We start from the raw sequence: 15,688 nt of genomic DNA, 5'->3' as shown, positions 1-15,688 counted from the left end.
TTTGCTGGTAACCGGGGGGAGCCTAGTAGGCTGGGGTGAAACAGGACGTGGGGAAGGAAGTAACAGGCCGGCCTAGCTGGGGAGTAGGAGGGTGGGCGGTTGCGCTTGTGGGACCCCGTTGCGTCGTTCAGTTGTCGGTCCAAAAAAAGAGATTTATTAATTAATAAAATAGACAAAAAAAAAAAAAGGCGTCTGGCTGGCTGGGTCTGCGTGACGATCAAAAGGGCGTGGATGCAAGATGTGATGTGGCTTGATTGTATCCGATGTTTTGCTGCTGCCCGGGCTGTTGTTTCTTTTCCTCGCGTGTGCCTGTCTTATTCTTGTTGAGTGTAACCAGACGTGGTGTTTGTGTTTGTTCTGTCTGAATGAAATTCGTCTCAATTGTTGTTGTTTTTTTTTTTTTTTTTTTTCTGTCTCTGTCTTTCCCTTGGCTATACCAACTGACTGACTGACTGTTCAAAAAAAGGTCACCAACCCCGGCAAATGTTGACAGGGTTCGCAGGCAAGCAACTGGTGGCGAGCGATGACGGAACGTCGGGCACGACGGGACCAACAAATTGCGTGCTTGCGCTAGGTAGTGCAATCCAATGTATGTCTGGAATTGGCTTGGTTTCGACGTCTGGTCTTGTAGCTGGTTTCAATGCGAGCTAACTAGGGGATGCGCAGAAAAGATGGCAGCTGACCACGGATTTTCGTGGGATTTTGAATGGGGGTCGGGGTTTCCCAGGTTGGTGTTCAAGGTACAACGTCCCAAAGGCACCGCACCTAGTCAGGTCAGGTACTTTGAACAACCAAGGCACCGTAGGTACCTATAGATAGGCCCCCAACTCCCTACAATGGATACCTAGTCTGGTTGTAGGTCTCCAAACAAGTGGAGTGCTTGATAGGGATTGAGGAGCAGCAGCTGTGTTGTTTCTCAGCCGCTAAAGACCTAGGCGTGCTTGGTCTTCCTCGTCGGTCAAATATAGGCTCCCGAATGGTGGGTGGATAAAGTGGGCACCTCCGTATATTCAACAACCGGCAGGCAGCAAAAGTCACAAAGTACCTTGCAAGCTTGGCGACCTAGGCAGATCATCAACCGACTTGACTCTCCAGGTAGTAGTCCAGGGCCAAAGATAAATATGGCGATGGTGATCGATCAACAATCAATCAATCTTGCCTGCTCTGCTTGTTTTCCGTTCAGGTAGGCTTGCTGATCCTATCGATGATCCCGGCTGCGTGGGAAGTTGCTGATACACAACGGCACACAAGATCTCAGTCCACTACCAATCGGTTGGTGATTTTTTTAAATCAACGTCTCGCAAGAAGTTGGACGAGTCGTAGTCGAGGACGAGAGCGGGTCTTGGTGTCGATCTCTGTAACTCTGTCTGTTCGCAGCTGCCGCCGGGGTTGTATTCGGTGGATTTGCTGGACCGTTGAATGTGGAAATTCATCCGAGATGTGCTGAAATAACGTGTGAGTTCACCGAGCTCGAGTTATATGATCACGTGTCTTCTTTGTATTTTTCTACTTCCTGCTCATGATGGGATTGAAATCAAAGTAAATAAGAAGCTTGAGAGGAAAGGGGTCCGGACCCGTATATCTGATCAATTGCCAGTTGTTGAAAGCACCAAAATTCCGAGGATTATCGGTCTGAGGTGAGAACTACAGAGACAATGGGAAATTGGTCAAGTTTATACCATGTTTGTAACATCTTAGTAAAGGCCCCAGGGCTCAGATATGACTCCTCGTGCTCTAGGCCGCGATTGCAAACTTCCCGATTTTTTTTTTTTTTTTAATCCCCCTAACGCCATGCCCGATCGGCCGTCGATAACCTTTGCTATCTACAGCTCGTGGCTCCTCAGGTACCACAATTTTTTACGATAAACCCTTGAGTTGGGGCCCGTTCCTGGTGGAGAAGCTGGAGGAGTTTATCGGTGGGGGATTGACACCCAGCCGAAAGCGGAGCGCCTGATCTCCCCCATGCCGCACGGGAAATTGAGCCAATCACGCCATTCGTTCTGGCGTCGTGATATGAATATCCACTGCCCCGCATCGGTTCGCTTGTCTCTTTTTTTTTTTTTTTTTTTTTTTTTTTTGTTCCTCATTCCTTCTGGTTGCTAAGCTCTGGTTCCTGGTGATAGTATAAGAGAGACAAAAGAGGAAGTACCGCCAATAAAGCCGGTGTCGCCACCGTTGCGCGCCTTCTCAGACTTACTAGAGATGGCGAGACGATCCGGATTTTGTTTGTTTTGACATGAAAGCGGTGTGTATTTGCGGTGAACTTGGCCTGTCAGTCTTCTTTTGTTGATCTCTCGTAATGATATTTACGGCTTTTCGATCTTCTCATTTCTGAGCAACAATTGAACTCCTGAGTATTGAATCGCAAATACAGGAAAATAGGTCGTAACAAACACTAAAAGATGGGGGGCCATTGCGCTGGATTTTCAGGGTTCCACATCGATCGATCGAAATCCAATGGCATTGTATGACCGGCACACACGGTCTTGACAAGTCAACACAAAGCCGCATCCGGTCGACAGAGAAAAAAAAAAATAGAGGGGCCACCGGACATCTCAAGACGGTGGAGATGCCGGTGGGGAAAAGAAAATAAAGAGCGGGTGATGGGCAGTGATATGTGTGAAGGAGTCACATAAACGCCCAGGGTCAGGGTGGAGGGCGTGCTTGATTAACAGGCCACAGCTGGTTCGGTGGTGTCCCACGTTGTTGATGATGAGGGCCACAGTTGGTTCAATTTGGTTTGTCCAACCGAGAAGTAAAAATAACAGAAAATAACAAAAACCATGACAAGCATGTCCCTAGCGACACCCGAATTTTTAAATTTTTTTTTTTTTCTAATTTTTTTCTTTGTTTGGTCGATCAAGACAAAGCAGGCTCATTCACAATTGTGCCGACCGGCGGTCAAATTCGGCAACTACTGTAAACTCCCAAGACCCCTTCTCGAATCACGTTGCTGCATGTTGAACGGGCGGGCTCCTGCAGAGTCTGTGCGTCAAGGTACACACCACAGATATGACGAGCTTTGGTCTGCAGGAATGAACTTAATTCAATTTTGTTATTGCCTACGACCGCCAGCCAAGCCTCATCAAGTTAGCGAGGGTAAGGCAGGTACCTAACGGTATTCCGTTGATCTACGGATATAAACAAGAAATGTCGAGCTGGCTGGTAGGGTCGCATCCTCTGGCGGCGTTCGCATTAACTAACGAAATCCCATGGTCATTTTTGCTGGGCCCCCCAAGGCCCTTCGACTGGGAAACAGCCCGGCCTTGCAGCTGACAGCAAGCAATATTTATGACTGGTCATTTTCTAACCATCCCGCCCGGCTTTGAATAGACATGATAGCAGCATTTTGGGAAAATATGTAATAATCATGAGGTACCCATATGTGTATATGTGCCTATAACAGCTGATAAAGCTCTGCCTAATGCCAGGCACAAGTAGCCATTGGCCTTGTGAACAATTGCAGCCAGTTAAGGTACTCCGCAGCTGTACTACTATACGTACACTAATTACGATATATGATACACCACATACGATGTGCCTGATAGCGAGCGCATTTCCATGACTACCCCGCACACTTTTGAGGAAGGCTCTGATAAACCCGAGCTGAATAAGCGTCGCCGTCGCCTCGTCGTCTTTTGACGAAACAAAGCCGGTCCGGTCAAGCTCTGCTTGGAATCTCGTCTAGACTAGCGGCATCTGACTGGAATGATTCTCGGCGGAGGCCCCTGTTTTTCGGTTTCTTTAGTGCCAGAACCTCATCTCACATCATCTGCCTGCTTGTATTCATCATCCTTTTTTTTTTCTTATCATCTCTTTTGCCAATCCCCGTGCCGTTCACAATTTTTTAGTAGCCGTGTCGTGATCCAACAGAGTGGCTTGGATTATCATGTACCCACAAAAATAAAAGTCATTCCCCAAGTTCAAAAGCAAAAGCAAGAAAATAGTCCGGTCATTTTTCTCAAACCTGTCATCAGGCTTGTCTAATTCATAGGCGGCCACGAATTTTATGGCAACCATTCACAGGACCGCCAAACATAACCTGGTTGCTTTTCAGTGCTGCTTTTGCACATCAACGGCCCCATTCGCTCGCCGAAAGCGCACGTGGCTTTGTTGCTTAGGTGGAAGGGGCGCAAAGGACACCGAGCGGCAGGGGGCGGCTTGCTCACCTACTACCCTCCGCATCTGACAGGGAACCGCCAATTAAGCCGAATTGTTTGGTTTTTTTTTTTTTTTTTTTTTTTTCACTGTCTCCATCATTGAACCTTAAGAGATAAAAAAAAAAGGTACCGATAGCGTCATCCGAGAGCCGGTAATGAACAAAAGTGCGTGTCTCCGTGGCTGTGACAGGAAGAGCGCACACCCCCTCCCGGCCGCCTCGGTAGCTCGTCATCGTATTCTTCCACCCCTGACTCTCTTATTGATACCCTGTTCCTTAAAACAATCCTTGCATCGTTTATCAGAGTGCGCTTTTGCATGAAGAGCTTACGGAACACTGTCCATTTACAGTCGTTGTCTGGCAACAAGAGAAAAGCAGAATGACAAGAATAAGAAAGAAAAAATCCCCCAATCCCGTCTAATCTAATTGACTTTTCCCCAGCAATTAAGGGTCGGCCAGATACCTACCGTTCGCATCCTACAACACCCTGAAAAGGTGACGCGAGCCAACCTTTAAAACCAAACTGACCCGCGTGGGGGTTCTGCTGCTCCTTCTTCATTCATGTCTCGCTTTGTTGTCTTTTGCCCGCTTCTGCCCTATCTTTTCTGTTCCGTGTCTTGGGGGAGCTAGAGTAGAGCCGAGGCATAAGAAGAAGAAAAAGGCTGTGCGACCAAAAGTGAGTTGGGAAGTTAATATCAGGAACACCGAGTTGCATTCATTGCATGAGAAGCTGCTGCGTCACAAAGTAGCTCTCCTGCATATGGGTTAAAAGAGATAGGCACAGCACTCGTGTGTGTGCGTACGTACTCTCATGATTGCCAAGGCCAAGCTACCATTGGAAAAGAGCCATGGTCCTGGTCTTCCCACTACTGCTTACTGCTTGTGTATGAATGTTGCGCTGTATCATGAGGCTGTCGAAGCTACGTACCAAATAACCCTGAAAACCCCTTTGTCAATGGCCAATGCAAGCTGTGAGGGGGTTCCTATGTTATGTACATGACGATGCAACGTTTGTCCCAATCCGCCATGGACTACATAAGCGAATATGCTTCACGGAAACTGCTTAATTGGCCAAGAGTTCTAGAGCCTTGCTATTATTATCTATTTTCCTTAGCCAAAACAACCAGGATACCGAGAAGAGCAAGATGTGCGGATTTTCGATTGTCACACAAAACTGAAGTCACTACAATTATTTCCATGATGTCGATCGGGGGGTTGTTCGTCATCCTGCATAATCATTTTCAATTCCTGTCCTTCTGAAGAGTTCCAAAAAGGAAAATCAAACTGCGGGGGGATGGGATGGGATGGAAAATGGAAAGGCTTAGCCTAAGGTAGGGAGGGAGATGGCGTTAGTGGTTGAAGCTAGTTTTGCATTTGTCAATCAAATTCAACTTTTATTTTTTTTTTCTTTTTTCGTTGCTCTTAAATATGTTTGTTCTTTACTTCTTCTGTGCATCTGTGGAAATAGGCATCCCGCTGCATGTCGATCCCAGAATGGAAACGAGAAGCGCGGGTGAGACTGACAGAGAAAGGTCAAGTGGGATTTGATTGCATAGGTACGAAGTATAATGACAATGCCGAGGACTCTTGCCGTCTCTGTCATCAAAATGTCATTTGTTACCTGGGCCTGGACTTTGCCCCGAGGCTCTGGGAACGAATGGGCTTTGGCTTAAGGGGAGTCAATTATAGCCCCCCAACGATAATGATGTTACAGCATAAACTTGCCACTCTCTGCCCACTCCCCCCATTCGAGCTTGTGTAAAAGTGTGCGTACAAGTACAAAGCCGTCATCAATACCGTCCTTCTCGGCGCACCCTAGAACCTACAAAGTTGGACAGCCAGAATCAGGAGGCTGCAGATGATGGCTGCACTAGTCTAGAATTTCGCTTCCAAATGTGTTAGCTGTGTTGCTGCCCTGTCCGAGACACGCAGGAGGGTGTCTGTTCAGCCGCTCTGCCAACCCCGATTTTCTTTTTCTTCTCTCTCTCTCTCTTCTTTTTATTCTTCTTCTTTTTTTTTTTCTCTTGCAAAATATCTTTGTCACTCTCCCGAATCTAGATTTAGCGTGTCGATAATAGTGTCCAAAAAGATCTGCAGCCGATCAGCCACATGAGCTACCTAAACTACCTAAAACTTCCAGACCAAACAAACCTGTCTAGCGCGGTCAGACGGTATCCGTTATCGTGGGAGAACCCTAGCAGGCATGCCTTACACGGACCAGTTCTTGTCTGTTGCCCTCGCTTCGGGGATTTGATTCGTATCTTGGAGACGGGATGTTCAAGATAAAGAAAGCGTGAGAGGATTTGACCGTCCAAGAAGCGGCAAAAAAAAAAAAAAACTCAATACCCGGCCCACCTATCCTATTTTTGGAACCTACGTCTTTCGTTATCTACAACGCAATTCCGGACCATACAACCTCAAGGGTCCAAGGGTCTTTTCGGATCTTATGTCTTACGTGCTTGTACTTAATATTTGTTGTCATGGATTGTAGGGGGGAAGGTTTTGCATGGTTCAGATAGATTTTTTTTTTCTTGTAGTAGTTTTCTTGGCCGTCTAAAAACCGACACATGCCGATACCGGCAGGCTAAGAAGCAAACAGAAAAAAGGGAAAAAGAAAGAAAGAAAAGACCACGAGGACGTTTTGATGCTGGTCGGACATTGACAACCAAGAGACTTACCCCAATGCCAAGATTAGTCCTCGGTTCATTTAATTTATCAGCATCGTGAGAAGAAAAAAGAAGTGCAGAGAAGAAACAGGGCTTGACCCGTCAGCCACTTATGCGAAGCGCAAGAGCTAGCACGCGAGACGAATCAAGACAATCGAAAGAAAAAGGAAGCAAAAAATCCTACTCCGTAACCGAATGACGGGACTTTGACGCCCACCAATTGATGATCGATCGTTTCCATCGCCCATGCGTATGAGTGCTTCTTCTCCGTCAAGCAAACTTTCTCATCCCTGGGGAAAACGCGGGGCGGTCCAAAGGGGACCATCAAGGTACTTTTGTGGCCTGGCAGAGAGACACGTAGAATAGTAGTCGGAACAAAGACATGTCAGTGAGTGTCTTTATTGGCACGCCATAGTCGTGTAAGACAAGCGTCACACAATGAACCCCTCGCTAGAACGTCTTACATGTCGAGAGAATGAATCATGACGGGAGTATACAGCATTCATGTCGCCGGCTGCTTTTGGCAAGTAACACTGGTCCTACTGTAATCTTTTTCTTATTGCCTATTGCCTATTGTCACTGACGAATGAGTCTATGTATCTTGTCATTTGAGTTTTATGGCGTGCGCAAAAGATGGCTATGGCGACTGCATCATTCACATCATCACATAGTAACCCCCTGTAGGGCACCTTTACCAACTTTCTTTCCTCCCATCGTGTTGTGTAACAACCCTCAGTTGGCGCCTTCGTCGTCATCGGCCGCGACAAGCACACAACCCTTACCGATTTTTTCTTTCTTTTCCTTGTTATCCACTACCCACTTTCGCTTCCACACTGTTGCCACTCGTCAACGCAACCCTGATCTGATCTGATCGGGTCCTGACCTGAGCCCATGCAGTACCTACTGCAGATGTGAAAAAAAAAAAAAAAAAAAAAAAAAAAAAAAAAAAAAAAAAAGCCACGCTGTACCTTGCAAAAAACAGAGGCTATTGAGGCTATGTGTTTGTATGTTCGCCAAGATGTGGTAATACATTTGGATGTTGAGGGGCAACGACAACTCGATGCATGTTCTTCATATTAATCAGGACCTCGCACTCGTGACCATGAGTGAATGAAAAAAATGATAACCAAAACAAAATCCCGGAATCACATCCAACTGTGATCCATGCTTCCCCGACTCCAAGGTGGTAGTGGTAGTGCGCATATAGTAACAAGGAAGCCCATACTTGCCAAGCAACCATGGTAACAAATGAGGAGAAATCAAAAAGCCCGAGTAAAAGCAATGCCTTTTACGCCTCTTTATGCGAAATGCTTCAGTACATCATAATGCTAGCGTCTGCCTTTTTTGTATCAGCAGACCCAGTAGAAACGCCACAAAGAAAACAGAGATAAGTAAAAAAAAAAGAAAAAAAAAAAAAACATAAAAAATGGTCAGATTCGATTAGGCCTCCCAATCGATCGCATTCTTTTTTTTTTCCTCCAAAATCCCCATATTCTAAATCCCGTGTTTGCAAAGCTCCAGCAATGCAGAGAAGGATCGCGATCATATCCAAGTAAGGTGGTAACAGAGGGCATGTGCCTGTCTCTCTAGTCACATGTTTAGAGTCGAGGGAAGCGGGGAACAAAGGTTGCCCCAGTCAGTCGAGCCAGCTTCTCCGAAATGAACTCTCCGCACGGGAGGTTGCATAGCGGGACTGAGATGGTACCCAGGAGGATGCTTCTCCCCGGGAATCCAACCCCACCATGTTCCCCTTTACGCCACCTGGCGCATCGACAGCCACCCAGCATATGCTACGTCCGGTTCCATGAGCTGAAAGAGACGCCGCGGACAAGCGCTCGGCGTCGTCAAACGGCGGCCTCGACCGGCGCATCCTAAAGTCGTCCTGATGGTCATCCAAGATGTTGCCTCGTTCATGTAATCGTGAATCGTGGGTGCTATTCAACCTTGTGCTAAAATGGCCTCCCCCGCTACATTCGTCCTAGATTTTCGTCGGCAGGTTTGAAGTCGTACTATCGTCAGGGTAACAAAGTATCGATGGAGCTCTAGCGGCTGACCATGGGTGTAACGAGCTCAATGCTTTTTGGGCGCGAATATGTGGTGGCCCGACGGGGAAGTGGACGATCAAGCGATGGCACATCGCTGTAGTCGGCATAATATGTGCTGTTGTCGTATGTCGACGAATAGCCCTTCTTGGGGTTGGGTCTGCTCGAGTATGAAGTCGCAGGGCTTGGAGCACCACGGGCTGAGCCTGCCGTGTTGTAAGTGTGATATACGCCCGTGGTGGAGGGAGATGGCGGGCTGCCGTCCTGAATGGACAGAGACCTCAAGGCCGACAGCGCAGGGCCGTGGTATGCCATGCTCGACGTAGCTGGTGGGGAGTAGTGCATCGAGCTGGGCCTCGATGGTGATGCTCGAGGAATGATATCCCTCGACTCCGAGTATTCAACAGAATAGTACGGATAGTTTGCCGACGCATATGATACGGGGCTGGCGTATGACCTCGACGAAGAATGCTGTGATGATGGCGTTACTGCACTTGAGTTATGGTCGTGAACGCGACAGCTGTGATTCCCGTCAGTCGTTGTACTTCTGACGTAGGTGTGCCATGGCACTTTGTACCACACAAGTTGGTCGCACTTACGTTTCTGAGCAATATAAAAATCGATCGTCCTGTGGGACAAACTGCTTTTCACAGCTCATGCTAAAACCGGGTTAGCTGAGCAAGATTCTCTCCATATAGACACATAGACACATGGAAAAATGGAAAGAGTCCCGGGGCAAGTCCGGAGATGCAGGTTAAGCAGCGCCAATCCTTGCCGAGACAACCCCAACGTCTCCGCACTTGAGCTGGAGGGGGAAGTAGCTTGGCGGGGAGCCATGAGAGGGACAGCCAGATCTCGAGCCAGTCAGGCTGAACGAGGGAATCTGGACCTCCAAGGTGAAAGATTTCAGGGTGCTGGGTGACGAGAGCTGAAAATTGTGCACTTACCAGTATTGAGGGAAGCTTTCCCTTTGCTCTTCATACCAATGTTCTTGTTCTCGATCCCAGTCTCTCTCGCGATCTCTTGAACTCCTGGTTCCCGACTTGTGGGATGATTGGGGTGTTATTCGCCTCGTCATGTTTGGTCGCGAGGATGATGATGGCTTGGAGCGGGTGGAAGAGGTCTGAGAGTGTTCGGATACGGATACGACCTTCTTGACGTCTGTGGTGACTGATGGTCCATGACCCGATCTCCGCCTGGAGGAAAGATACATTTGGAGAGGAAGGGGGAGGAGGGAGAGGGGGGATGCTTTATGACTTTTTCGAGAGTAGTGGGCAGGGATAGGTGTGGGTGTTGAGCGGTATTACACGCAACCAGGGAGGGACACAAGCTGAGGACGGCAACCTAAGCAAGGTACCTAATAACGTCAGGCCGTCCCAATAAATAAAATACTAAGGTGGAATAAAGAAAAGGGAGAGAGAAAAAAAAAAGAAAGAAAAAAAGAAAAAAAGACAGACAGATGAGGCACAAAACGAGTTTAGTTTCCTCAGGTCCCGCGGTGTCCGTCCCAAAGAGGAGCAAGTAGTTGTCTAGAAGTAAAGTGACGCCAGGGCTGGCAAGAGATTGGACGACCGTTGGTGGTACCCACCCTTTTGTGCAGCGTAGCGTGCCTTTGCCTTCTGATGCGATGTAGCGGCGTGCGTGAGCACCTTTTTGGCACCCAAAACAAAATAATCACCTCAACCTGGTGCTGGTGGCAGCCCGCAGCANGGGATTTGATTCGTATCTTGGAGACGGGATGTTCAAGATAAAGAAAGCGTGAGAGGATTTGACCGTCCAAGAAGCGGCAAAAAAAAAAAAAAACTCAATACCCGGCCCACCTATCCTATTTTTGGAACCTACGTCTTTCGTTATCTACAACGCAATTCCGGACCATACAACCTCAAGGGTCCAAGGGTCTTTTCGGATCTTATGTCTTACGTGCTTGTACTTAATATTTGTTGTCATGGATTGTAGGGGGGAAGGTTTTGCATGGTTCAGATAGATTTTTTTTTTCTTGTAGTAGTTTTCTTGGCCGTCTAAAAACCGACACATGCCGATACCGGCAGGCTAAGAAGCAAACAGAAAAAAGGGAAAAAGAAAGAAAGAAAAGACCACGAGGACGTTTTGATGCTGGTCGGACATTGACAACCAAGAGACTTACCCCAATGCCAAGATTAGTCCTCGGTTCATTTAATTTATCAGCATCGTGAGAAGAAAAAAGAAGTGCAGAGAAGAAACAGGGCTTGACCCGTCAGCCACTTATGCGAAGCGCAAGAGCTAGCACGCGAGACGAATCAAGACAATCGAAAGAAAAAGGAAGCAAAAAATCCTACTCCGTAACCGAATGACGGGACTTTGACGCCCACCAATTGATGATCGATCGTTTCCATCGCCCATGCGTATGAGTGCTTCTTCTCCGTCAAGCAAACTTTCTCATCCCTGGGGAAAACGCGGGGCGGTCCAAAGGGGACCATCAAGGTACTTTTGTGGCCTGGCAGAGAGACACGTAGAATAGTAGTCGGAACAAAGACATGTCAGTGAGTGTCTTTATTGGCACGCCATAGTCGTGTAAGACAAGCGTCACACAATGAACCCCTCGCTAGAACGTCTTACATGTCGAGAGAATGAATCATGACGGGAGTATACAGCATTCATGTCGCCGGCTGCTTTTGGCAAGTAACACTGGTCCTACTGTAATCTTTTTCTTATTGCCTATTGCCTATTGTCACTGACGAATGAGTCTATGTATCTTGTCATTTGAGTTTTATGGCGTGCGCAAAAGATGGCTATGGCGACTGCATCATTCACATCATCACATAGTAACCCCCTGTAGGGCACCTTTACCAACTTTCTTTCCTCCCATCGTGTTGTGTAACAACCCTCAGTTGGCGCCTTCGTCGTCATCGGCCGCGACAAGCACACAACCCTTACCGATTTTTTCTTTCTTTTCCTTGTTATCCACTACCCACTTTCGCTTCCACACTGTTGCCACTCGTCAACGCAACCCTGATCTGATCTGATCGGGTCCTGACCTGAGCCCATGCAGTACCTACTGCAGATGTAAAAAAAAAAAAAAAAAAAAAAAAAAAATGGTGCGACAGATGCCGTATACGCGGGTGACATTCCGATCCAAATACCCCCAGCTCACCGGTGCGGGTATCCATAGATGAACAACACCGGTGAAGGACGCATGAATGAGATCTAGACTAGAGCAAGAAGCAAAAAAAAATAAAAAAAAATCTTTTTGTTCGTGTCGTTCTATCGTGGTTTTTTATCTGGTTCTGATGGATATACCTGCAGCTTGACCCGTCTCCGTCCCGCGCTTGCTTTCACCTTCCTTTCCGTTTCCGGTACCGACGTCCACCCTAGTCATTCTCGGGTCGTTCGGCCGGCGTCGGATGAGAGACTGTATGTCCAATTTTTTTTCTCTCCCTTTTTACTTTTATTCTGTTGGGTAGACGTATGGTACAGGTGGGTTGTCGTTATCGTTATGGTTCCTGCGAACTCAGGAAATTGCGTAAAGATCGTCGTGAACGCGGGGAAATACCTACCCTACAGTGGGCCTCTACTAGATAATGAGTAAAACATCCTATTCCGCTTAGCAAATCTGCCGCCGGTGGGCTAGCACTTATAAATCTCGCCAGCAGTGCCTCGGTCTATTGTATCAAATTTATCTGGCTGCTCTTCTCTCCTCGACAGGCGGTGTGTCAAGGTCCGGCAAGGTGGATATTTCGCGGAGTTGGAGGCTCTGCGCCCCCGGGTCGGGGGTGGATGGCGTCTCCATCGCCCCGGGGCCAGATGCAACAGTCTCCATCGACCGAGGACTGTGATTAAACTCTTCATGCTCGTCTAAAAAGACCCGCCACGACCCTCGCGGCAGGTTACTCTTTGTGCTCGGTAGGAGCGGCATCTCCAACCGACTGACCTGTGGTATCCAGCCCCGCTCCTGCGGGTCGAATGGTGGAGGAGGGCCGCGTGCTGAGAGCGGCGAGACCGCGTCGCTATTGCCGTGGCTATCCGTCTGGCTCAGTAGGCTGTGGTCTTCCGGCGGAATGGAAGGCTGCCGTTGTGGGTTTTGACTATCGCCTAGTACTGGGCTATGACGTCGGTCGGTTTCTGCGTCCCTGTCTATCGGAGCTTCTAAATTCCCTGCGTCAGAGTTGACCACAGAACCTGCAACTAGTTCTATTGGGACAATGGTGCCTTCCAACTCCGCTATCTGCGGTGGATCAAGCCCCGGGCTCGTCGAGGAGGCTCGATCTTGGGCCAGTGTACTGCTGGGTCGTGTCTGGAAAGGGGATAAGGGCGGGTTCGACGATTCCACTGGTGATGAACCTTCTCCCGGTGTTGCGGTGAACTGCATGGCGGCCTCCCATCCGGTTTTGTCTACCGCGTCTGTCTCGAACCTCTGCCCATCCGAACTCAACTCGGCTCCATGGTTGTTTTCGATGCCGCGCTGTTCGCTTATTGGAGCATCGTGGTGTTGCTGACGTTGATTCTGCTTTCTCTTGCGTAGGAGACACAGAATAAGGGTTGTAGCGGAGACAATGGCCACAACGAGCGCGATCGCTGTGCCTATCGCGATGCCGGCGATTTGTCCTGCATTCATTGTTGTTGCTTCCGGTTGGTTGATCAAAGTGGGAATAGATCGGGTCGGCGACCGCGTCGCACTCAAAACCGGCCCGGTCCGGGTAATCACGACGCCCAGGTCCGGGTTGTTCCATCCATTGCTTGGTCGCAAAGCCGTGGCACCGCCGGTAGCGTCGCCGCCGATGACTGAGACTACACGGCTGGGTACCGCATAAGACACACCGTGGGCCTTATATATCTGCCATGGATCGTGCGCCCCCAAATCTAGGTTATGGGTCCCCCATTGAGTCGGTGTGTCGCAATCTTGTGTCAGCGGAAAGGTGCCACCGATAACCAGCATCTGACCACCTCCTGCTCCGCTGTACTCGTCATTGCTCCGTGGCGGCACCATGTTGCAGGTCAAAGTGTGATGGGGGTATCTGCCTGTGCCGTTGCGATCCCTTGGTTCGAGCTTGATCCATGTGAAGCTGGGGATGGAAAGGACGTAAACATCGTCGAAGCCAGCTTGTTTGTCTGGCTCAATACCCATTCCGCCGTAGAGATAGATGTTGTAGCTTGATCTGTCGGCGGTCCAGGTGACGTCCATACAGAACCGCCGGCGCATGTCAGGCACGTCACCACTGGCATCCTGGATATACCACTTTGCGTTGATGACATCCAAGAGCATTATCTTGGCAAGGGACTGCCCTTGAATCGCCGTACCGTTTCCAGACAAGTCTGTTATTCCCCCCAAATACACCAGCATGCCGCCGTCGGCAGCAGGAATGAAGACCATTGAGCCTTCTGCCCTCGGGATATCGTCAGGGCCGGTGTCATTGCTCCAGCTGTTTGAATCGTAATCGTATGTCACCAGATACGAGGTTGCCGCAGGCAAGCCGTTCCAACCCGGAGTGGTTGCATTGGACATCCATCCGCCGTAGTAATCTGTTGTTCAAGATTCTGTTGAGCACGAGACCCGGGCAGGACTGATTTTGTGCATTTACTCACACCCTTTCCCTGTCCTAGAAACCCCGACACCGGCACCGTAGGCTAGACGCTGGATGCCGATTCTCGAGGGACCAAAGGAGTCCCACTTGTCGTATATCACATCATATGACCACAGCTCGAATGCGTTCAGTCGCTCCGAAGCATCGTTGATGGCCCCGCCGTACAGATACAAACGCTTGTTCACGTCATCTGCCCAAAGCACTCCACCAGTGACTTGGGGTATGCTTTCGTTTTTTGATAGGTTACCATACAGTTGAGGCATGCCACTGGGGCTGCTAGAGTCGAGATCCTGGTATAGTAGCCAAGTGTCTAATGTGCCCATGTCAGCCAGGTCCGCTCCTGTAGTTTTGACCTCGAGTTTTGCACCGACCTGGCCCATTGCCGTATACTTACTTGATTTATTGGCCGGGTACTGAGACATCGGGCTCCAGTTGATGAAGCCACCATCGATATAAAGCTTGCGGTCGATGATAGCCGTTTGATGACCAAATCTGCGGCAAAAGTTTCTGACTGGGTCATGTTGCTGATTCGAGATTTGCACCAGGAATAACAACACCGAATACAACTGGAGGCTGAAATCTGGGCCTCGCCTGCCCTGGCGCCATGTAGAGGATCTCATGCCTTATGCCCCTTTGATTTCCAGAGTTTCTCACTGCCGGCGGCTACATTTGCACGCTGGAGGCTACCTCCAGAATAACCCATCTGGGGGGAAATATATGATCGACCACAAAAGTAAAGGCTCGTAACCGAGCTTAGGTTTGGGGGGGTTTTTAAACAAGACAGAAAGATGACTGCGGTAGGAACTACCCGCTCAAAGTGCCCGCGCAATTACAAGCAATAGATTTAGCTGTAAGAGCTAGGAGGCCGAGGACCAGGCTGGAGTTTACTGAACTAGGTTAGGAGGAGGCTTGGGTCTCGGGCACATGGTAAGGAACAGGCCGCGCCCATTGGACTAGCAGGTCCGGCCCAATGGGGCAGTAAACATGCCAGCTACTTCATTCGTATTGTATGACGTTTTGGAAGTGTGATGGGCAAGGCTGACGCTAAAAAGTAGTCTGAACCAATCCCTCGGGTTGGGAACAGCATGATGGGAGGGTGAAAACGAGGAATATTGAGTGTAACAAACTGGCGAAAACCGGGCAGAAGCACTTAACTTGGATAAGACAGAATGAGCAAAGTCAAACGCCCACTCTAAAAGATTCGGGCCCAGCAGCACGCCGCTGCAGGAGGCCAGGTGAGAGCCCTCGGCGCTAAGTAGGACA

At 48.9% G+C, this 15,688-nt stretch overlaps 2 protein-coding genes across 2 annotated transcripts; both read right to left on the bottom strand.

The window, feature by feature from the left end:
• Positions 1 to 8,867: 8,867 nt before the first annotated feature.
• On the bottom strand, positions 8,868 to 10,080 carry PpBr36_03558 (uncharacterized protein; the record flags this gene model as incomplete). The annotated part of the gene is made up of 3 exons (XM_029890729.1): positions 8,868 to 9,387; positions 9,467 to 9,526; positions 9,815 to 10,080. The coding sequence occupies 3 exons, from the start codon at positions 10,078 to 10,080 to the stop codon at positions 8,868 to 8,870; spliced, it is 846 nt and encodes a 281-aa protein (XP_029753635.1).
• A 2,439-nt stretch (positions 10,081 to 12,519) lies between these two features.
• Positions 12,520 to 15,045, bottom strand: PpBr36_03557 (uncharacterized protein; the record flags this gene model as incomplete). The annotated part of the gene is made up of 2 exons (XM_029890728.1): positions 12,520 to 14,363; positions 14,427 to 15,045. The coding sequence occupies 2 exons, from the start codon at positions 15,043 to 15,045 to the stop codon at positions 12,520 to 12,522; spliced, it is 2,463 nt and encodes an 820-aa protein (XP_029753628.1).
• Positions 15,046 to 15,688: the final 643 nt, after the last annotated feature.

Source organism: Pyricularia pennisetigena, chromosome 3, assembly GCF_004337985.1.
Source record: "Pyricularia pennisetigena strain Br36 chromosome 3, whole genome shotgun sequence".
Taxonomy (NCBI): domain Eukaryota; kingdom Fungi; phylum Ascomycota; class Sordariomycetes; order Magnaporthales; family Pyriculariaceae; genus Pyricularia; species Pyricularia pennisetigena.
The sequence above is the reverse complement of the archived record's forward strand: the minus strand, read 5'-3'. Positions and strand labels throughout refer to the sequence as shown.